The sequence below is a fragment of the Phacochoerus africanus genome, chromosome X, assembly GCF_016906955.1.
Source record: "Phacochoerus africanus isolate WHEZ1 chromosome X, ROS_Pafr_v1, whole genome shotgun sequence".
In the NCBI taxonomy this organism is placed as follows: Eukaryota; Metazoa; Chordata; class Mammalia; order Artiodactyla; family Suidae; genus Phacochoerus; species Phacochoerus africanus.
The window spans coordinates 115,755,294-115,778,649 of NC_062560.1; the positions used below are offsets into that span (position 1 = coordinate 115,755,294).

Consider the following 23,356-nt stretch of genomic DNA (forward strand, 5'->3'; position numbering starts at 1 on the left):
CCGTCCACTCCCCCAAGATGGCGGCCGCCCGGACGCCCGCCCCGGCGCCGGCCGAGTGGAAAACGTCCCACGCCTTCGGGTTACCGCCCGGCCCCGGCCCGCCGCGGCCCGCCGCGGCCCCCGCGGAGCCCAAAGTCCCCGAGGCGACGCGGGCCCGCGCCTTGGCGACCCACGTGGGCATCCCCGCGGGCAGCTGCGCAGCCCCCGTTGCCCCGCCCCCGGAGCCCCACGCCGCCGAGCCGCGTCGACGCCTGTTGACGCCACTGGGGGCGTGTCGGCGCGACCCGCGACGTCGCGACGCTCCGACAATGGCGACTGCGTCAGCCTGAGCGGGCCTTCGTTTTCAAGTGGTTTCCGGACGTGGCCGCGGGAGCCGCAGTCGCCTCAGACCCGGTCGGCGGCGGTGGCGCGCGCGCGCGCTCCCGCCGCGCCCTGGATCGAGCGGCGGCGGCGGCGGCGGCGAGGCCCGGCGGGGCGAGCGAGGTGGGCGGTGGCGCGGCGGGGCGGGGAGCAGCGGCGCGCGCGCGCGCGCAGGGGGCGGGCGGAGCGGGGGGCGGCGCGTCCAGCGAGCGGCCCCGACTTCCCGGGGGCTGCTGGGGCGCCGCGGGGAGGCGGGCCGGGGGGCGGTGGGGCGCGGGTTGAGCGCGGCCGACCTCTCTTTCTCTATTGCCCTCCAGCATCAGCTCGGCCTCTTAGCTCTCTCAGACCCTGCCCCTGGGCTAAGTCGGCAACATGAGCGGCAACAACTTGGATGCGAATGATGAGTTTGATGAGCAGTTGCGAATGCAAGAATTGTACGGAGACACCAAGGACGGCGACACCCAGAAAGATCCCGGTGGAGAAACCGATTCTTTCGGGCAGCAGCCGGCTGACACCCCGTACGAGTGGGACCTGGACAAGAAGGCTTGGTTCCCCAAGGTAAGAGTCGCGCGGGCGCCACTGCAAAGCGGTCCCTCCTGGCCAGCCTCGCGTGGCGCTCCTTTCACGTTTTCTTTGCCGAGCTCCTGGGTTAGAGCCCCTCTGGATAGTGACGTTTCTTTTTGTTGTGTCTAGCAGAACCGACGTGTAAAGGAACCGAAATCTTTAGGGAGATTGATTTTATCTGTGAAGGTCACAGTTGGTTATTGCATTGGTGACTGCTTTTTATTGCAAAGAGGAAAAAACACCAAGGGCAAATTTAGTAGCTGTTAATCTCAGGAAGCCAACCTCACTTATCCTAGGAATTCAGATATTTAGCTGAAGTACTGTGTGCAAAATGCAACTTACTGATTTGGGACAGAAAGAAGTCGCAGTTGATAGATCTTTACTGATTGAACTTTGCGCCTCTTTTTACTTTCTATTAAATTTTGTCCCTGGACATGTATGTTTGAATCATATCACCACAGGAATATGACTAGAGGTGCACAGACTGCGGATGGAAAAGATCTGTGCATATTTAATTAGAGCACTTAGAAGTTGTTAAGTACTTTATTTCAGCTTGTAAGTGAAATGACTGATGGTAAACTTGGTTCTGTAAACTTTTTGGTAAAAGTACCCTGTTAATCACAGTCTCGTGTGGGTGGGGAAAAAAGGATACTACTCACAGACTAATTGACTTGCAAGCCGCCGATACAAACTGTCTCCACTGTGTAATGTGAGTGTTATTTTTGTTAATTATTTATTTCAACTTTTTTTCTTTCCCATTTCGTATTTGTGTATATGTTCCAACCCGTCCGAATCGTTAAACTTACTGTATGACTTCTTGTAATGGTAGTGCCCGCTAGTGTGCAGTTTCTTCAGCCTTCTGAGCACTTTAACAGTAGTCTGATAATGGATTAATGTGTGGCTTTGTCTTTTTATGTTATGAAAGCCCATACCTCTTCAAACCTTGAACTTTTAAATCTTCTTCATTCCTGCATATGCCTAACATTGATTGGTATGAAGATATAACTACATTTCTTTCATTGTGCAATTGTGCTTTTCCCCCCCAAAAGCCAGGAGGATAGAAGTCAGTTGGGTTTGTTCTGACATTAAGACGATAATGTGATTTAATTAGTGATGGAGTTAAAATAAGCATTTCGTTTTTATCATTATTAGCCCCATTCTTTATATGCTAAATCACAGTTCTACTCTGGGATTTCTGTGCCTACAAGTATTTAAATATTTAGTGTGCATATGCTTTTGTTCATCCATATAGTAAAAGAAAATTTGATTCTGTTGTTAGATTATTAGTTGACTATTTTTTTCTGTTTTATTGTTATCTAGTACTTCCTTTGTTATATTTATTTATAGCCTCAGTCAAGTAGATTGCAGAGATAGTAATTCATAAACAAAACAACTGGAAAAGGTGCCAACATCACTTAAAATGCCTTTTATAGTATCTCAGACTTTTGTATTGATAATCCAAGTATCTGTGTCTTAGTTTTTTATCACTTTATGCACAACTGTCTATGTAAGATGATTGTTCTTTCATGTATGCTTTGATTACTGTCATCCACAGAAACATTTGTATGTTAGGTTGCATAACTGAATATGCTGTTATTTAACACAGTGTAAACTTTTTCTGGGAAGAAATCATTTTTGAATATCTGTGTGTGTATTCTAAATGTCTTGTTTAGATCACTGAAGATTTCATTGCTACATATCAGGCCAATTACGGCTTTTCTAATGATGGTGCGTCTAGCTCTACTGCAAGTGTCCAGGATGTCAGTGCTAGGACCGCAGAGGAGCCTCCGCAAAGGAAAACCCCTGAACCCAGTGATCCCAGAAAGAAAGGAGAAAAGAGAAAGGCTGAATCAGGTAAGTGGATTTAGCTTGGGAAACCTGAGTATAAAAATTAAAAATGTGAGCGTGTGCGTATATAGTTACTTTTGAAGAATTATAAAATAGCTTTGATAGTATTGTAAGATTGGCTTTTTTATTGTTATTGTTATTCAAGTTCATATGTTGGCTCTCACACTATCCTGTGGGCATCTAATCCAGTTCAATTCTCAGTTTCTTCCTTTGCAAAATAGTGCTATTATTATGAGATGATCTAAAGTTCTGTTCCTCGGAGTTCCCGTCGTGGTGCAGTGGTTAACGAATCCAACTAGGAACCATGAGGTTGCCGGTTCAGTCCCTGGCCTTGCTCTGTGGGTTAAGGATCCAGCGTTGCTGTGAGCTGTGGTGTAGGTTGCAGACTCGGCTCGGATCCCGCATTGCTGTGGTTGGGGTGTAGGCCGGCAGCTGCAGCTTAGATTTGACCCCTAGCCTGGGAACCTCCACATGCCACAGGAGTGGCTCAAGAAAAGGCAAAAAGACAAAAAATAAAGTTCTGTTCCTAAGCTTTTTTTTTTTTTTTTTGGTCTTTTGGTCTTTTTCTAGGGCCACACCTGTGGCCTATGGAGGTTCCCAAGCTAGGGGTCGAATCTGAGCTGTAGCCACCGGCCTACGCCAAAGCCACAGCAACGCAGGATCCGAGCCGCGCCTGTGACCTACACCACAGCTCACGGCAATGCCAGATCCTTAACCCACTGAGCAAGGCCAGGGATCGAACCTGCAATCTCATGGTTCCTAGTTGGATTCATTAACCACTGAGCCACAACGGGAACTCCTTTTTGTATTTTTTGAGTTTAATTAAATTGAACTCAAGTCAATTTTGCTTCAGCTTGGCCAGGTCTAACACAGTAGATTGGAGTCAGAAGCAACTTACTCCAAGGTCTAAAATCAGTATAACGATGAGGGTTTTTTTTTTTTGTTGTTGTTGTTGTTGTTGTTGTTGTTGTTGTTGTTGTTGTTGCTATTTCTTGGGCCACTCCTGCGGCATATGGAGGTTCCCAGGCTAGGGGTCGAATCGGAGCTGTAGCCACCGGCCTACGCCAGAGCCACAGCAACGCGGGATCCGAGCCGCGTCTGCAACCTACACCACAGCTCACGGCAACGCCGGATCGTTAACCCACTGAGCAAGGGCAGGGACCGAACCCACAACCTCATGGTTCCTAGTCGGATTCGTTAACCACTGCGCCACGACGGGAACTCCTGATGAGGGTTTTTTGAGGTAGTATCAGATTCATAAACAAACCAAGAAAAACTAGCCATCTTTTTTCAGACAGGGTTCTGAAATTAGTTATCTATCCAAAGATCCAAATGCTTTGAAAGCTGGATGGCGATTTGAGTTAGTCACCCTTGTTCTAAGGGTCAGAAAACATTTCTGAAAGTTTTGAGAAATTGCCATGTTGTCAGAGTTTCATAATAAGACTCTTACCTTTTCTTTCATGTGTTTTATTTATTTATTTTATTTTGATTTTTAGGATGGTTTCATGTTGAAGAAGACAGAAATACAAATGTTTATGTGTCTGGTATGTATACCTTTTTAACCAAATTTAGAGTAGAAAATATTTTATTTTGAGATTTTTTTTCGGAGTAGTTTTTAGTTTTTCTAAATTCTACTTTTTATCATTGTGTCATTTTCAGTCATTTGCATTATTGAGAAATATGTTTGTGGGTTTTTTTTTTTTAACAAAACTAAGAAAAATTAAGGGTATGTAACTTGGCATGCCACCCTTTTTGTCTGCTTTAGGTAACTCACAGCAGTTTGGCCCTTCAGATTCACTGATTCAAGGTGTAAATAAAGCATGATTGTAATGTGTATTTGAATACATTAAAACATGACATTTTCTCAAGTCTACAGATATGGGATATTCTTTTTTTTTCTTTTTTTTTTATCTTTTTGCCTTTTCTAGGGCCATTTCCACGGCATATGGAGGTTCCTAGGCTAGGGGTCTAATGAGAGCTGTAGCCACCGGCCTACACCAGAGCCACAGCAATTCAGGATCCGAGCCGCAGCTGCGACCTCCACCACAGCTCACGGCAATGCCACATCCTTGACCCACTGAGCAAGGCCAGGGATCGAACCTGCAACCTCATGGTTCCTAGTCGGATTCGTTAACCACGGAACCATGACGGGAACTCCCAGATGTGGGTTATTCTTATATTTTAGAAAATCAAAATTGTACTCATCTACGTTATAGAATTCTAATTGCTACACTCCTTAAGTAAGCTCTTTGCTGTAGATGCCTCTGTAATCTTTCTTCCCCTAATGTTACAGGTTTGCCTCCAGACATTACAGTGGATGAGTTTATTCAGCTCATGTCTAAGTTCGGCATTATTATGAGAGATCCTCAAACAGAAGAGTTTAAGGTCAAGCTTTACAAAGATAATCAAGGAAATCTTAAAGGAGACGGGCTCTGCTGTTACTTGAAGGTTAGTTATATAGTCAAATAAATTTCTTCTATCTCCATTTTTAACTCAGGAACCAGGGCCGTAATTTGGCATAGATGACAACCAAGAGCGAGAGCTATTCAAAACAGGATGCGAAGGAAACTGTTATTTCAGGTTGTGCCTGTATGTATCATATTGGTAAGATCATTACTTTCTCTTCGGAGAAAATATGTTACCAGGTCAAGGCATTAGGTAAGTCCTATGACCAAAGTGCCTCTTTTGTCCTAAAGAGATTTTGCAGTGAGTATTCTTTTAGGAGTAAATGCACATAATCAGTGCAGAACCCATTCTACAAATCCACAAAGCAAAGACAGGCAGTAACATTTTATTTGCCTTTGGAATGAGTTAGACCAGGGTTTGGCAAACTTCAGCCCATCGCCTGTCTTTGTACATAAAGTTTTAAAGTAATGTGGTCCCATTCATTCGTTTACACGTTTGTCTGTAACTCCTTTCACATTTCAACAACAGAGTTAATTGGTTGCAACTACAGACCATGTGGCCCACACAGCCTAAAGTATTTACTCATTAGCCCTTTACAAAAGTTTTGTGACCCCTGAATTAGACCACAAAGGAGGTGATAGCCTGTGCTTACTTCTTTGAAATGTATTTTGAATGAAAGAGAAGAGTGATAGTAACGGAAATTTGCAGAGCCTTGTTCACAGTACCTTGAGTTGCACAGGGGAAAGCTCCGTGTTAAAGGCAGCCATCATTTTCAAAACACCCATCACCTTAAGAGCATTGTATGATGCCTCACCACAGGGTACAAAAGAAATGGGGACAGTGATGGCACGTACATTGCCATAGAAACAGAAAAGAATTACAAAGGAAAATCAAAGCGGTAGAACAACAGTACCAACCAACATCGTGCGTGTGTTGCGAGTATACAACGTTTCAGGGAAATCAGAGCAACGTAGGGTTAAGCTGACAGCTTTTGGGAAGATAGGTTTTTGACCTGGTTCTTGAACATGATGGGATCATATGCGAGTATGACCATTATAAGGGAGGTATTTATGAAAGTTTCAAGTGTAAGGAGATTGAGTGCTTTGTAAATTATTGAAGGATTACTAAAACTCTGTCAACGGATTCTTGGGGGGTTTGATTGGCTTTTAAAATTTTTAGGGGAGTTCTCGTTGTGACACAGTGGAAACGAATCCTAGGAACCATGAGGTTGCAGGTTCGATCCCTGGCCTCACTCAGTGGGTTGGGGATCTGGCATTGCTGTGAGCTATGGTGTAGACCGCAGATGTGGCTCTGATCCCGAGTTGCTGTGGCTGTGGTGTAGGCCAGCAGCTACAGCACCAATCAGACCCCTAGCCTGGGAACCTCGATATGCCACTGGAGCGGCCCTAAAAAGACAAAAAAAAAATTTTTTTAGGGCGTTCCCGTCGTGGCTCAGCAGTAATGAACCAGCTAGTATCCATGAGGGTGCGCGTTCGATCCCCGTCCTCGCTCAGTGGGTTAAGGATCCGGCATTGCTGTGAGCTATGATATAGGTTACAGATGCGGCTCAGATCCTGCATTGCTGTGTTCGTGGTATAGACCAGCAGCTGTAGCTCCAATTTGACCCCTAGCCTGGGAACTTTCATGTGCCATGGGTGCAGCCCTAAAAAGAAAGAAAGAATTCAAGGAGAAGAATGAGGTTTTGACAACCTTCGTATGTAAAACTTATGACTGATAAAAGTGCAAGATTGGCAAACCAGTAAATTGAATTCCAGAAGAATATAGTTAATTGTTCCAGGATCCATATTTGATTGTGTGGCTGAGTTCAGTTGTCCTTTTGAGTTCTCAGATCCTCAGATCTTTGAATCTGTGTGGGGCTGACAGCTGCCCCCTTTGTATGGGACCCGGGATCCACAAATGTGTGTCATGCTCAAGCTGCCAGATAATCATCTTCTCCCCATTATATTTCTACGTTTTAACTGGTGAACAAAAAAATTAAAGGCTGGCTGTGCTATTCCCAGTTCCTTGAGTCATCTGGTCTTTAAGAATCTTTTAGAATTTTAAAACTGAACTATACCCTAGAAATCATGCAAGTCCATTTGCCTCATTGAGATTCCAAGAGGCAAACCTACTATTCCAATAATGGTATCACTCGTTGAACACTTGCTGTATGCCAGTCGCTATCCTTTGTAACCTTTTATTTAATTTCGTCAGGAACCCTGCAAAGAAGCCGTTTCCATTCCCGTTTATACACATGAAGAAGTTATGGTTCAGGGAGCTTAAATAACTTGCCTAGGTTCACAGAACTGGTTGGGGACAGCTACGTCTTAAATGCAAGTTTCCCAGTATGCATTCTAGAGTTCTTTATTCCAGTGTAGGTAGTTACATTTAAATCTTTATTTTGAAGTTCCCATTGTGGCTCAGTTGATTAAGGACCCAGTGTTGTCTCTGTGAAAATGTGGGTTCGATCCTTGGCCGCGCTCAGTGGGTTAAGGATCCGGCATTGCTGCCAGCTGCAGCATAGGTCACAGATACAGCTTGGATCCGGTGTTGCCGTGGCTGTGTTCAGATTCGACCCCTAGCTTGGAAACTTCCATGTGCCTCAGGTGTAGCTGTAAAAAGAAAGAAAAATGTTATGGATAGTCATCATTCATCTTAAGTTTCATGAAGTTTCATTTCAATGTGTAACTTACTGACTATATCTTATTTTCCCTTTATAAAGAGAGAATCTGTGGATCTTGCATTAAAACTTTTGGATGAAGATGAAATCAGAGGCTACAAATTACATGTGGAGGTGGCAAAGTTTCAACTGAAGGGGGAATATGATGCCTCAAAGAAGAAGAAGAAGTGCAAAGACTACAAGAAAAAGCTGTCTATGCAACAAAAGTTTGTGTTGTTTTTTTTTCCTGTTTGAAAAATTTCATATAAATATCCTAGAGTATATTTTAATATTTTTCACCTGATTTTGTCCCATGAAATAGCCTACAAATTATTTTTAAACAATTTTATTAGATCATCAGGATCTCGCTGTGTAATAGGATGATTTGGCAGTGGTGGGGTTTTTCATTTTCTGGAGTGTTCATTTTTATATAATGGAGGCTTAAATGAAATAAGAAAGCCATCTCTGTGGAAAATGTTGAATGTCAGATTAAATAAGATGGTTTATGTTTACGTACCAGAGCCATCAGTTCATTTTTCATGGGGGTTGGAATCAGCTATACCAGAACCTAAACTTTTACATACAGGTTTGTTAGTAGAAGTTAGAAATTAGGAACAATAGGTTTTATCATTTTATCATATGCGGTGTCTGATTGTATATAGTATATACATGATGTCCTCAAGTTTCTATTAATGCATTTATTTAACATGCTTTTTTGAAATACACTGATTTTAAGAAATTAAGAGTTCCCGCTGTGGCACAACGGGATTGGTAGGGTCTCTGCAGCACCAGGATGCAGGTTTGATCCCTGGCCTAACATGGTAGGTTAAAGGATCCAGCGTTGCTGCAGCTGTGGCGTAGGTCACAACTGGTTCAGATCTGATCCCTGGCCTGGGGACTCCATATGCTGCCGGGTGGCCACAAGAGGGGAAAAAAAAAGAAAGAAAAAGAAAGAAATTAGCCAAAATGATAAGTACTTTTAACAGTGAATCCTAATAACACTTGTAACACTATGCTTACACTAATGATAAAATAATCATAAAAGCATTTAGTTGTGATGCCTATAGTTTTTATAGGAATAGTTAAAATAGATACCTAGAAATTTTATAAACAAAATCAGTAAAACTTAAGATTGTAACAGAGTGAGTAGTTTTATATATTTCTTTTTTTTGTTTGTTTGTTTTTGTTTTTGTCTTTTTGTCTTTTGTTGTTGTAGTTGTTGTTGTTGTTGTTGTTGCTATTTCTTGGGCCGCTCCCTCGGCATATGGAGGTTCCCAGGCTAGGGGTTGAATCGGAGCTGTAGCCACCGGCCTACGCCAGAGCCACAGCAACGCAGGATCCGAGCCGCGTCTGCAACCTACACCACAGCTCACAGCAACGCCGGATCATTAACCCACTGAGCAAGGGCAGGGACCGAACCCGCAACCTCATGGTTCCTAGTCGGATTCGTTAACCACTGCGCCACGGCGGGAACTCCAGTTTTATATATTTCAATGCTGTTTGTTCTCTATAATCATAAAATGCCTAAAAACCAGTACAATTTGCACATTTTCTTGGCTTCCAAGGAGAGGTAGATAGTCATAGATGCTAAATAATTAGCAGTTTTTCAGGCGTCTCATTGGGATGTTTATAATCAGATAGCAGTTCTGAAAAAAATTCATATTCCGGACGTTTCAGATGCTGGATCTGTGTTTCATCTGCCTGTTATTTTCATTTCGGAAAGTTCTAATGGAACTGTGACTTAAATATACATTGTTGTTCAGGAATCAACTAATTATCATTATTAAATACCCAATGAAGAATTCCGTTAATAGCTCATTTTTCCTTCTCTCCGAGTCTGAAACAAAATTCACAGCTTCTTGTTCCTGCTTTGTCTCGTCAGGCAGTTGGACTGGAGACCTGAGAGAAGAGCAGGCCCGTCCCGAATGCGCCACGAGCGAGTTGTCATCATCAAAAATATGTTTCATCCTATGGATTTTGAGGTAGGAAGCAGTATTTTTACTGGCGGAAACATACATACGCTTTCTTTCAAGGGAGCCCTGAACTCGCCTCACCTCGTCTTTCTCATGTCACATCTTGCACACTTCAGTAGTCGTCGAAGTAGGAAGGAAAAGAGAGCTAAGAATCAGTCGAAGGCTTCGGATTTTCCCAGGTTTAGCCCTGTCCTCTTTTCATTGTATCCCAGATAGGCCTGTTTAATATACTCTTGCTGTGGCCACAAACGCAGCTACTTGGTATGGGAAGTGATTAAAAATCTAATCTTTAAAAGACTTATGGGACTTGCCTGTGGCTTTTGAGTGCAGTTCAACAATACAGGCTGATTTTGGTGAAGCGGACCAGTTTCCCACTTGGAAATGAAAACTTCACCTTAGTCCTAAAAGTTTGATCCTCAAGAGCCTTGGGTTAATGAACTACAGCCCCTGACATTTAAGTCGCGGAGGTTGGGTTTTTGTTTGTTTGTTTTTTTCAAGACTCTGCAGTGGCTATTAAGAGGACTTTATAATACCTAATGTCCCTGAAAGCTTCCAGGAACAGCAAATCAAAGCAGATAAAGGAGGAAGAGCTGCTAGTGAGGGTTAAGGAATGCGAATTGCCACAGGGTACGTTGTGTGGTTGTGTGGCATTCCGCCTCTTGTTCTCATCTCGGTGTTTCCCATAGGCTGATGAGATCATTCATGGAAGAACAATTCTTTATTCTCTGCTTGGATTCTAAAGTTAATGATAACGAGTTACACATAAGAGAAAAATGTTCATAACGTAAAATTCTAGGTTTACAAATGGTCTAGCGGCAGCCAGAGCCCACTCTTGCTCCTTTTGTGCGTTTAAACAGAATCAGCATGGCAGTATCATTCAAGCCCCTCAGAAAGGGCCCCTGAATGGCCTGCGGAACTTCATCTCTAATAGTGATGTGAGATGTTTCCTGTGCACGCGTGGCATCCCCGCATCTTTCGAGGCCATTGGGGGAGTACATGTGGTCTGTTTGTAATGATTGATGTCTCTTCTGACTAGAATCCTGAGGAATCTCGAAATATGGCCGAGCTACTTTAGACTCCAGGGATAATGGAGGGTGTTGAAAAAACACACACGGACACGTGTGCACTAGATGCTTTTTGAAATGCTGTCCCTGTTGGATGGGGCTTTGAAAGGCATGCATAGATGGTTCTTGGTATCTAGCCTAGTAGGTACAACTTCAGAATTTTATTTCCCTGGTAAATAATTGTTCTTTTTAATTAGGTGACCGAGTAATTTCTGTGACTTGAGATCCTTGATTCATAGCATTCCATACCCCTATCACTTGACCGTGAATATAAATGCAAACTTAATTCATTAAGTATCTGGGACTTCTGCAAATCCAAGTCTGTTGTGTAATTACCTTGACCTGCTACTGCCTCCTACCTGCTCATCGAGACACCTAATCTAAGTCTAGCTGTCATCCTTAGCAGACTTAATTTTTTTTTCCTTCAAAAAGCAACATTTATTCTTTTTTGACCCCTGCAAATTCCCTCCAGTAAATATTTTTGTCTTTTTTTTTTGCCTTTTCTAGGGCTGCTCCCGCGGCATGTGGAGGTTCCCAGGCTAGGGGTCAAATCGGAGCTGTAGCCTCCGGCCTACGCCAGAGCCACATCAACTCAGGATCCGAGCTGCGTCTGCGACCTACACCTCAGCTCAGGGCAACTCGGGATCCTTAACCCAGCAAGCAAGGCCAGGGATCGAACCCGCAACCTCATGGTTCCTAGTCGGATTCATTAACCACTGCGCCACTATGGGAACTCCCCTCCAGTAAATATTTTTAAGTTTCATGCTTGTAAATTCCTTTTTTTTTTTTTTTTTGTCTTTTTAGGGCCGCACCCATGGCATATGGAGGTTCCCAGGCCAGGGGTCAAATGGGAGCTATAGCTGCCGGCCTACACCACAGCCACAGCAATGTGGGATTCGAGCTGTGTCTACAACCTACACCACAGCTCACGGCAACACTGGATACACTCAACCCACTGAGCAAGGCCAGGGCTTGAACCTGCGTCCTCATGGATACTAGTCGGGTTCATTAACCACCGAGCCATGACAGGAACACCCATGCTTGTAAATTCTTGTTGTCTAAAAAAACCCCCTATATTGGTTTAGTATAGATTATACTTTGGAGTTAATAGAGCCTTTATATTACCCTATTTTATTTTACTCATAGCTAGAATGTGAGTTCCAGGAGGCCAAGGGCTCTGTCTACCTGATTTGCAGTTATATTCCCAGTGCTTCAGATCATGCTTGGCCTACAGTTGGCTCTCAATATGTATTAATAGGCCCTCAATATTTATACGAAAAAGTGAAAGAATGATTGAATGAAACCCCTTTTACTCATAAGGTAGAGTCTTTTCGTTCACTCAATGAATAAAACATTTCCTCTTTAGCATCTCTGAAAATGAAGGAAAGTTTGCAGTTATGCCACAAAGGCTGGGAGGGCAGTGATGGGCTGCAGAGTTCACAGGTGCCATTCTTGTTGCCCATCTGCCAGGTCTTGTGTGGTCTGATGAGCTTGATGAGACCCTGTCACCAATTCTTGTTTTTTTGCTGTGTCCGGGTTTAAACCTGAAGGCGTATCAGTGTAGACCTGTCCACTGTAGTAGACTGTCCGGTACATGAGACTCTAGCCACATGTGGTTATTTAAATTTAATTAAAACAAAAACTTCAGTTTTGCGCTTGTACTAGCCACATGTGGCTGGTAGCTACCGTATTGGACAATGGAGCTATTCATTGCTATCGCCATGGGACATTCTGTTTTAGCACTGGTCTGGACAGAATATAGCTCTGGATAGAGGTGTTCAACAGGAAAATGTTTTCATTGGATGTTTTGGGGGAGTGTTTGATTTCTCTGAAGATTTCATATGAATCTGAAGAATAGACTTCAGCATAGAGCTTTGCAGTAGAAAATAAAGACTGAATTTTCAGGTTACCCTGGGTATCAGAAAGAAATCAGATTTAGGGAGATGGAATACAGACACAGGCATACTTTGTTTTATTGTGCTTCACTTTACTGCACTTTGCAGGTACTGTCTTTTTAAAAAATATATATATATATATATGTATATATATATATGTATATATATATATATATCTCGAAGCTTCATGGCTCCCCTGTGTAGAGCAAGTCTGTGCCATTTTTCAAATAGCATTTGTTCACTTCCATTTCTCTGTGTCACGTTTTGGTAATAGTCGCAATAGTTCAAGCTTTTTCATCATTATTATATTTGCTCTGGTGATCTGTGATTAGTGATCTTTGATGTTATTCCTGTGACTTGCTGAAGGCTGATTTGCTCAAGGCTCAGGTTTGCATTTTTTAGCAATGAAGTTTTTTGGGTTTTTTTGTTTGTTTGTTTGTTTTGTCTTTTGTCTTTTCTTTGAGGGCCGCATCTGTGGCATATGGAGATTCCCAGGCTAGGGGTCTAATCGGAGCTATTGTTGCCGGCCTATGCCAGAGCCACAGCAACACCAGATCCGAGCTGCATCTGCAACCTACACCACAGCTCACGGCAATGCCAGATCCTTAACCCACTAGCGAGGCCAGGGATCGAACCTGCAGCCTCATGGTTCCTAGTCGGATTCGTTAACCACTGAGCCACGACGGGAACTCCGCAATGAAGTATTTTTTAATTGAGACATTTTTTTAGATTAATGCTGTTGCACACTCAATAGACTACAGTATAGTGTCAACATAACTGGAAAGCCAAAAAAATTTCGCCATGTGCTTTCTTGCGATATTTGCTTTATTGCGCTAGTCTGGAACCAAGCCTGTGATGTCTCCACGGTATGCGTGTGTATTTTTATTTTAAACAGTTGAGTGGTATTAGAATCAAAACACCTAAAAATACTCTTTGGTATCAGGGTCAACAATGAAGGCTAATATTTTAAATGTAACTTTAGGGGGGTTTCAGTATTTAATTCAAAGCCTTATTTAAAAATTCATGCCTGGCAAATATGAATACCAAGAGATGAAGAACCAAAACTCAGATGTACAGGTAGGTTTCTCACTGTGTGTGCTAGTGCTGTCCAGTGAAGGACAAAAATTTCAAACTCCAGTGTTTATTTCACACCTGCAGCGCACCTCAGTTTGGACCAGCCACATTTCAGGTGCTCTGTAGCCACGTGTGGTTAGTGGCTACTGTCTTGGACAGTGCAAGTTTAGATTGGAAAGGAATGAGAAATAATGGTTTGTTCCTGGGAAAATAAAACACCACTCTGGAAAAAAAATTCTGAACAATGACGGCAGAAGGTTTCAGTGTATCAGTCTGAGTTTAGTCTTAGGTCTATTGCTTGCAAAGTGTTGTCTTTAAAAAAACTTTAATTCTGGAAGTTCCCATTGTGGCTCAGTGGTAGTATCCATGAGGATGCAAGTTGGATCCCTGGCCTCGCTCAGTGGGTTAAGGATCCAGCGTTGCCGTGAGCTGGGGTGTAGGTCGCAGACACGGCTCAGATCCCATGTTGCTGTGACTGTGGCAGCTACAGCTCCAGTTCAGCCCCTAGCCAGTTAACTTCCACATGATGTAGGTGTGGCCCTAAGAAGCAAAAAAAAAAAAAAAAATCATGCTTAGCTTGGTTAAAGGTCTTTCCCAGAGGAAGGAGTTACTGTCTTTAAGCCTCATGGTATGTAGCATACATTTGTTTTTGAAGCTGGTAAAAATGAAAACAGTGGTTGGGGAATACTGGCTAAAATTTTATATCCTTGTAGGAAAGCCACTGAGACTTGATAAAGAAATGAAAGAAGATAATGCTCCGTCCCCCTACAATGAAAGCACACTGACATTTATCAAATATTTTGAAATAATTTGTGGCTGTTTCTAATGTAATCCTGATTTCCCTTGGTAAATAAAATGGAAGGAAGTATTAGGGACAGTTTATCAAACTCTGAAAAAGCTTTTATTGACTGTTCATTATGTGAGACTGTGCTGTATTCTGTGAGGGAATCAAAAATCAGTCAAACTAGATTCCTGCCTGTGGAAAGCACACAATCTGATAGGAGCTTGCCCCCACTCATCCCTAAAAGCCACCGCATAACTTTACCAAATGACTCCTATGCTCCATTCCTCATTCCTCTCCGGTCTGAGAATTCGGTATAAAATAATTTGGCATATTCTCCAAAGTTAGATCATATAAATGGGAGAAGTCCAGAGTCCTTCCTGCTATAGTTTTAGAAGCCTCAGATTTATAGGATTTTATATTTTTGATTTTTTTGTTTGATTTCATTAACTGCCTACCAGTTGTTTGTTTTTGCTTTTTGATAGAACCTTAGGAAGGAAAGGCCACTTGTCATTTTTCCTGTTCCTCTTTAGTTGGTGAGGAAAAGAGAAGCCTGTGAATAGATGAATTCAAATGCTTCCTAAAAAGTGTAAGTCAGAGTTCCCGCTGTGGCACAGCAGGTTAGGGATCCAGCATTGTCTCTGCAGCAGTGCAGGTTCAATCCCCAGCTCGAGAACTTCCATATGCTGTGGGTAGAGGGGGAGACTCAAGACCACTGAAAGCAGCAGTGCTTGAGTGTTCTTCATAGACTCATAGTTGCAGGAAAGCCCCAGCTGAGAACCTATTTCATTGTGTGCTTAACAGCAGCTCCCTGTCAGTGTGGTCCTGTTGCAGGGTGGTAGGAGGCAAGAGGAATAGGGATCCTTATAAGGGAGGTTTACCCCGTGAGTTAAAAGAGTCTTGGAGGCACAAAGAATAATCCTAGAACACTTCATCAATGAAGGTATACCTCTCCCCATCACATTTCTGTAAATGGGAAGCCACGCAAAACACAAAGCAGAGGATTCTCATCGGGACAGTCAGTGTGGTACGCGTGCAGAACCGAGGAATTCGCAACCTCTGACTTCCTGTGGGCCGCAGGCCTTCTCCTGCCTTTACAGCTGCTGCTGTGTCGAGTTCCACGGACACTTCCTTCCCTTCCCTCTCCTCTGCCACTGTGACGCCTGCTGTGCCTGCTGCTGCCTTCCGTGGCTGTCCATTCCCTGGCTCAAAGCAGGGCAGACCTGTAGTAGCAGCAGCCGTGGTAGTCTAACTTCATTTGAATTTGATTTTTTTTTAATTTTGTAGACTGCAGACAAACATAGCTAACCTTAAGCAAATCCCTTTTTTTATTTGTTGGTTTGCCAAAGTAAGAAATTTGATTCTCAGCATTTATACTTAAAGAAGGGGGCAAACTGGTTTTAATCAAGTGTGTTTTTGTAGGATGATCCACTGGTGCTGAATGAGATCAGAGAAGACCTTCGAGTAGAGTGTTCAAAGTTTGGACAAATTAGGAAGCTCCTTCTCTTTGATGTAAGTTCATGGCTTGGACAAATGATTCCTAAAGCACCTTTCTTCCATTTTAGTAAGTTATTCACAAATGTCAGTATGGCCTCAACTGTTAGATTCATGTTTTTATATAGTAGGTCTGTTACCTGGTGATTATCTGTTAGCGGTATTACACAGTATGATTAGATGAACGTGGATGACAGGCCAAGGCTTTGATAGACTCGGTATGCCTTGGTTATTTTCCTTGCTCATCACTCTGGAGTATATAATCAGGTGAAAGAAAGTACAAGAAATGTGTACAAGAGCTTATGGTTCCCCATTTGCCCACATTTCCCCTTCTTTGTTAGTTCCTCTCACATATTTGGAGAAGAACAATCAAGAAAAAGACTCTCCCCTGTGTTCCCTTTCTCACCTTTTTTTTTACATCCAAAATTGATGCATAATTAAGAGTCACCATTTATTGATGGCATGACCTACAGCTACTTGACCTGTTGTCTCGTTGAATCCTCACAGTCTTCTGGGGTAGATAGGTGCTATTTTACCCATTTTATTTATTTACCCATTTTCCAGATAAGGAAATTTAGAGATTGAGCACCTTGCCCAAGGTCGGTGGCAGAGCCAGGATTTAATCCCAGGGCTCTTCAACTTCAGAGCCCACATTCTCAATGACCATACTGTTTTGCCTCTCATCAGACAGTGTTATCAACAGAAACACTTGCAAGGATATCAGGCCTGGTTTTTGCTAGCCGAGGTTAATAAGCTAAAGAAGCAGCTAGCTGCACGTCACTGGCTGGAATGAAAGGGAAGAAAGACTTCATACTTAAAATCTTTAGCTCAAATGATCAGAAAGAATGCTACTTACCTACTTTGTCGCATGTGTATGTCTCACTTTAAATCTCTCCATTCATTCCTTTTTCTGTTCCTATCTTTGTAGAGACACCCGGATGGCGTGGCCTCTGTGTCCTTTAGGGAGCCGGAGGAAGCTGATTATTGTATTCAGACCCTTGATGGGAGGTGGTTTGGTGGCCGTCAGATCACTGCGGAGGCGTGGGATGGGACTACAGATTATCAGGTGAGCTCTGCAACTGTCAAGGGCACATGACTTGTTTCATTTCCAACAAATATTGTTCTAGCAGTTTTTCACATAAGTTTTGGGTTCTCTTTAATCTCCTTAATGTCTCGGTGCTTCTTTTATTTTTTTGTTTTGCCTTTTTCTAGGGCTGCACTCGTGGCATATGGAGGTTCCCAGGCTAGGGGTCAAATCAGGGCTGTAGCCACCAGCCTATGCCAGAGCCACATCTGCAACCTATACCACAGCTCACAGCAACGCCAGATCCTTAACCCACTGAGCGAGGCCAGGGATCGAACCCACCACCTCATGGTCCCTAGTCGGATTCGTTAACCACTGAGCCACGACGGGCACTCCAACAGTGCTTCTTTTAAATAACCCTTTACGTTCAGAGTGTAGACAGCAAAATGTTTGAGTCTTTCAGTTTATAAGTCTGAAATCTTAGGGCTTGCTAAAAATGGCAATAAGAAAAGAACCCATTAAACCAAAGCGTTTCTCTTCCTTTCTGGGTTGTAAAGTACAGGCAGCATTCAGTTATTAACTTTTTTAGTTGATGAGGCATTTCTGCAGTGTTCTGGGATTGGGCATTTATTTAAATGCTCTTAAGGTCAACTCTAGTAAATCAAGATGGAGAGTTTTGGAAACTGAAGATTGGGAATTGCTTTAATTTCCTAAACGGGATGCCATGTAAAACCAGGGTGCTTTCGATGGCAGTGGGATTGCTCAGAGACACTGTTGCTTCTCTTTGCCTAACCCATCCCTCGGTCCGTAAGGTAACAGCGGTTTCCGTGTGTGCACACAGGTGGAGGAGAGCACAAGAGAAAGGGAGGAGAGGCTGCGGGGCTGGGAGGCTTTCCTCAACGCCCCCGAGGCCAACAGCGGCCCTCCGCGGGCTGCCGCAGCCTGTGCTCCCGAAAGGGCCGGGCCTTCGAGAGCCAGGCATTTCTCAGAGCGCCCTGGCGCACCTGGAGCAAATGTTCCAGAAACCGCGACTGAGCAGGCATTGGAAGAAGCTGTAGATGCAAAGAAGCTTGAAAAGCCAGAAGATGGGGGTGAAGCTGAAGAAGCCGCTTCTGGAACAGACGCTAAAGAAAGTGGCCCTGACAAGGAGGCTGGAGAAGGCCGCCCCCAGAGGGAGCGGGAGGCGGGCTGCCCCACGGGCGCGGAGGGCGGCGCCGGGAAAGGGCCGGAGGGGACGCGTCTCCCTCCGGCCGAGGAGGCCAAGGAGAACGGCTCCGGACGAGAATCCAGAACGAAGAGGCTCAAAACGGCCCCGGAAGAGAACGGCCTCGAGAGGGAGCCGGAGGCGGAGGGCCCGGGCGGGGAGCCTGAGCCGGAGGCGGCCGCAGACGGCGGCGACTCGGAGCGCGAGTCCGAAGACCGCTGCTCGGACCCGGACCCGGACCTGCAGCGTGAGGCCGGCTCGGGCGAGAACGGCCTGGGGCAGGGCTTTGAGGAGGGCGCCTCCGACGGGGGACCGGGACCGAAGGAAGCCGGTCCTGGCAGAGAGCCGGAGGACAATGACTCAGAAAAGTCCGAGCTCGGAGACGACAGCTCCGGGAAGGCGTTCGATGAGGAAGACTCCGAGAAGGAGTTGGACGAAGAGTCCGAGGAGAAGGAAGAGGAGGAGGATGCGTATGAAAAAGTGTTTGACGATGAGTCGGACGAAAAGGAGGACGAAGAGGATGCCGAAGAAAAGGGGCCAGAAGATGCTGATGAAAAGGACGAAGACGACGACGCAGATGAAAAGGTGTTTGAAGATTCAGACGGAAAAGACGACGAGGAAGACGTAGATGCCAAGGAGGGTGAAGACATAGATGACAGGATGTTCCAAGAAGACGATTCCAACGAGAAGTTGTTTGATGACGATTCTAGTGATAAGCTGTTCGAAGATTCTGACGAGCGAGGGACTGTGGGTGGCTTAGGGGATGTTAAGGAGGAAGGGCCCCTGTCCACAGGCAGCAGCTTTGTCCTCAGCAGTGACGACGACGACGACGATATTTAATCCCTTGAAGTTGCTTTTTAGGGAGACCCGCTCCATCTGCATTTTGCCTCTGCTCCAGGGTAATTGCTAGTAGAGTTACATGAACGTGTGCATAGTGGTAGGATGCCATCAGATCAATGCAGTGGCGTTTTCATTGTTACTTGTACTTAATGATTTTAAATACCTGTCAATTGGCTGTTCAGTTTAAACTTCATAGCGTAATGCAAGTAAACTGGATACTCTGTCCTTTGTCATATTTGTTAAATGCATGCAGAATAATATTTTTTAAAGTATTCTGATTGAAGTTTGTGATAATTCAAAAATAAAAAAATAAGTTGTTAATATGCAGAAACTGAAAACTGGACTTGAGTTAAATTGCATTTCTAATTCTTGCTGTTGCTTTATTCATGCTAAAGTTTGGTTTTTCTAAGGACTCGGAAAGTCCCTGTAGGTGTCGCCTTGCTTCCAGCTTATGGTCCTGCTGAGGTCTCCAGTTCCTTTCTCTAAACCAGAGTATGTTGCTTCTTTGGAGTTTTCCCCTGCCCGGTTTTCATAGGTTACTTTTCTTTTTCTCTTCTACCCTCTTCCCGTGAAAATTGACTTTTCAGTGTGCAAAAGTGAACCTCCCAAGATCCACAGCTTCCATTATTGAAAATACAGAGAGCAGATGAGAATTCTGCTGTGTACTGTTTGGACCCCTCTAGAAGTTGATTAAAGTTACAGGACCTTTCCCCAGAAAATGTATACACACACTACACGAGCTTTTGTATACAGTTTGGGGAGGTTCATGAATCCCTTGGCATTTAAGAACTTTTGTCATGTCTATTTCAGTTTTTTGTTTTTGATTTTGTTCTAGATTCATAGTACCTAGTACTAGGCTAAGTTGTATAGTCCCAGTAAAAAGAAATTGGGTCTTTTTTGATTGTGCTTTCCAAATTCAGTATTGATGAACTGACTTCTCATGTAGTGTTAAGATGTTATTCTCATAAATTAGAAGAATTAAAATAAACTGCGTTGGTGCTTTTTCATTGTACTGTCTCTCACTGTAATCGTGACCCTCTTTAGACAGAAAAGAGCTTTTGTGCTTTAAGCCCGCTCGCTGAGAACTTTTCAGTTGACGTCTGGCATCTACTAAAAGTCTTTAGGCTTCTCACAGGGATAAACCAGTTAAAAAAAAAGTGAAGAAAGTTAAAACAGAAAAGATGCAAACCCTTTAAAGATAAACCAGAAGCATTTAAACACCATATTTATTGTATTTTACCACAACTCATTGGGGAATTTATTGGTTTTCTAAATGAAAGGGAAAGAATGCTTTATCTTCCGCACACAAATGGAGGCTTTTTTTTTTTTTTTTTTTTTTTGCCTTTTAGGGCTGCACTCGGCATATGGAGGTTCCCAGGCTGGGGTTCTAATAGGAGCTGTAGCTGCCGGCCTACATCACAGCCACAGCAATGCAGGATCCAAGCCACATCTACAACCTATACGACACAGCCCATGGCAACACCGATCCTTATAACCCACTGAGCGAGGCCAGGGGTCGAATCCACAACCTCAGGGTTCCTAGTCGGATTCATTTCCGCCACATCACAACAGGAACTCCCCAGCTCTAAGGCTATTAAAGGGAGGCTGTTCTCATTCTAACTTCTTTTCCCCTGTTCACGAATTTGGTTGATATCAAATACTTAGCCTTTTTTATATCAGCACCCTGGAAGCGAAAGTCACAAGGGACTATAAAATGGTGACTAGCTTAGGAGGTGATGTTGATGAGTAGATACTAAGAGTCATGAAGCACACACACCTGTTTTCTAAGTAGTCAGGTTCTGTTGGTCCTGAGAAGGGAATTTACTGTGAAGCAACAGCACATCCTATTATCAAAAGACAATGAAAATGGGGGGGGGGGTGGATTATAAGCACAGCAGTGCTCAACAGTTACCTGACAGTTCCTACAAGCACAGCTCCTTAAGTCTCTCCTTTATAGAAATATCAGTTAATGTATTGAAACTCCATGTTAGAAGGTAAGAATACTACTGGTCTTGCCAATGTTCATGAAATCTTTGAAATCTACTGCTTTCTGCAAAAGAAACTTGACAGCAAAATTGGATCGATTTGTTCCAAGGATCTCTTTTCCTTCCCGAGTAATGATAACTCTGGGCTCCTAAAAGCAGGTTGCCAAATCTGGCCCATTTGGAAGCCACAACTTCTTCCTTTTTAGAGTGGAATCTTTTCCTGCTATGAATTTTTTGGTGATTCTGAGGCTTGGAGAAAAGGTGGGAGTTAGCTCATTTTCTGAATACACCTTTCTCAATGTGGAGAAGCACTCTTAATTAGTTTGAGCAATGCCCTGGCTTTAGAAGCCAAGTAGAAAGCTTATAAATCTGCCCTTTGTGAGTATTTGTCAGTATGCTTATCCATTGCTTTTTCCTTACTGAGTGAGTCTCAGATTTATAAACTGCATGCTTTTTTTTTTTTTTAAGACAGTCACTTCTCTTCATTTAAAATCCTTTGGCTCAAGTTATTTTTGCTTCTTACCACACTTCATTTATCTGACTTTCTTCATATCTCTCTAAGTGAAATACAACCTGATGTGAGGAAAAAAATGTTAAAATTATTCCTTTCTAAAATCATGATTTGATACTGCAAATCGCCTAAATTCTTGGGATTATCTGAGCAATTGATGGCTTGAGAGAAACAATAGTTTAAAGTTTCGTTTTAGGTGTTCAGATCTGTTCATTTGGAATCAAGAGGATACTGATGTTACAGTAATGCCCTATACCATACGCTCACACAGCCTCTGCAGGTGGGCTTGTGTTTATGTTCTAGTTGTCCGTAGCGCTTTCAGGCTAGATAAAGAAAGCAGCAGCTGAAATAGCACTGATAATGTTGGAAGAGTCAAAGTCTAAGAAGAAAGCATTTATTGATTTGCCATTTCCAGCTTTTTCATAAAAATTAGACAATAATAATGATAAACCTGCAACACTTGAGTGTAAAAATTTCTAGACTCAACTATATGTCTCACTTAAAAGTTTGAAAATGCTGGGGAAATAACTATTAAAATAATAATAATAATTCCTCAGTTCAAAAAAAGAGGAAAAAAGTCCAAGCTCTAATATAAACTGCACAAGAATAGATATCTAAAATTCTTTTATATCTTGTAAAAGGTTCCCAACACAATGTTGCACATGTCAAAAATTCAAAAAAATGCTTACATAATGAACTAATAAATGCATACTTAATTTTTAAAAAGTTTGAAAATGTGATAGCTTGAGCTCATTCTTTATTTAAAAATTAGGGGGGTTCCCGCCGTGGCGCAGTGGATAACGAATCCGACTAGGAGCCATGAGGTTGCGGGTTCAATCCCTGGCCTCAGTGGGTTAAGGATCCGGCGTTGCCGTGAGCTGTGGTGTAGGTCGCAGACGTGACTCGGATTCCGAGTTGCTGTGCCTGGGGCGTCGGCTGGCAGCTGGAGCTCCGATTTGACCCCTGGCCTGGGAACCCCCATCTGCCACAGGTGCGGCCCTAAAAGGACAAAATACAAAAAAAATGATACTAAAAATTGTCTCTAAATAAGAGAAGCTTTGGTTTTCAGGCAATTCTTAGGAAATTATGGACGGGGGTAATAATTTGCATATCACTTCAGTGCTTTTTACTGGGAGCGTATTGATTACCATCTTAAGATATTAGTAGTGTTAGGCTATTGGTTCGGTGTGTTTACGTTCACTAAAGTATCTATTTAGCAAGTATAGATTGGGCCAGTGTGTATCTAGTAATACACTAGATGAAGTGAGGAGGGGGCTTTGAGAATAAAGGCAGCATTAGACATGGACCCTCCTCAAATGGCAGCTGCGAGCTGTTTTGCCATAAGACATCCTCCCCCAGAATGGGGCAGTTGTCCAGCAATACCACTTCTAGAGCCTAGCACAGTGCCTGGCACATAATAGGGGCTCAGATAGTTGTTGAATGAGTGGGTTTATTTTATGGACACACTGGCACACTCCCATTTATTTGAAGAAGGTCATTGGCTTTACCATTACCTCGTCATCATTTTTGGTGATTTCTTTTTCTTTGGCGGGCGGGGGGGGGGGGGGCGGGGGGCTCACCTGTAGCAGGCGGAAGTTCCCGGGGCCAGGTAGCAAATCCATGCCACAGCAGTGACAACGCCGGATCCTTAACCCACCAAGCCGCCAGGGAACC

At 43.5% G+C, this 23,356-nt stretch overlaps 1 protein-coding gene across 2 annotated transcripts; it reads left to right on the top strand.

Moving 5' to 3' along the window:
* The first annotated feature begins 293 nt into the window (after nt 1-293).
* On the top strand, nt 294-20,193 carry HTATSF1 (HIV-1 Tat specific factor 1). Of its 2 annotated transcripts, XM_047765007.1 has the most exons (10): nt 294-483; nt 678-918; nt 2,598-2,778; nt 4,269-4,316; nt 5,066-5,220; nt 7,901-8,064; nt 9,720-9,819; nt 16,047-16,136; nt 17,047-17,184; nt 17,984-20,193. In XM_047765007.1, the coding sequence occupies exons 2-10, from the start codon at nt 733-735 to the stop codon at nt 19,184-19,186; spliced, it is 2,265 nt and encodes a 754-aa protein (XP_047620963.1). In that variant the 5' UTR covers nt 294-483; nt 678-732; the 3' UTR covers nt 19,187-20,193. The 2 variants fall into 2 exon arrangements, with proteins under 2 accessions (XP_047620963.1, XP_047620964.1); XM_047765008.1 differs by lacking the exon at nt 294-483 and having other exon boundaries at nt 567-918.
* Nucleotides 20,194-23,356: the final 3,163 nt, after the last annotated feature.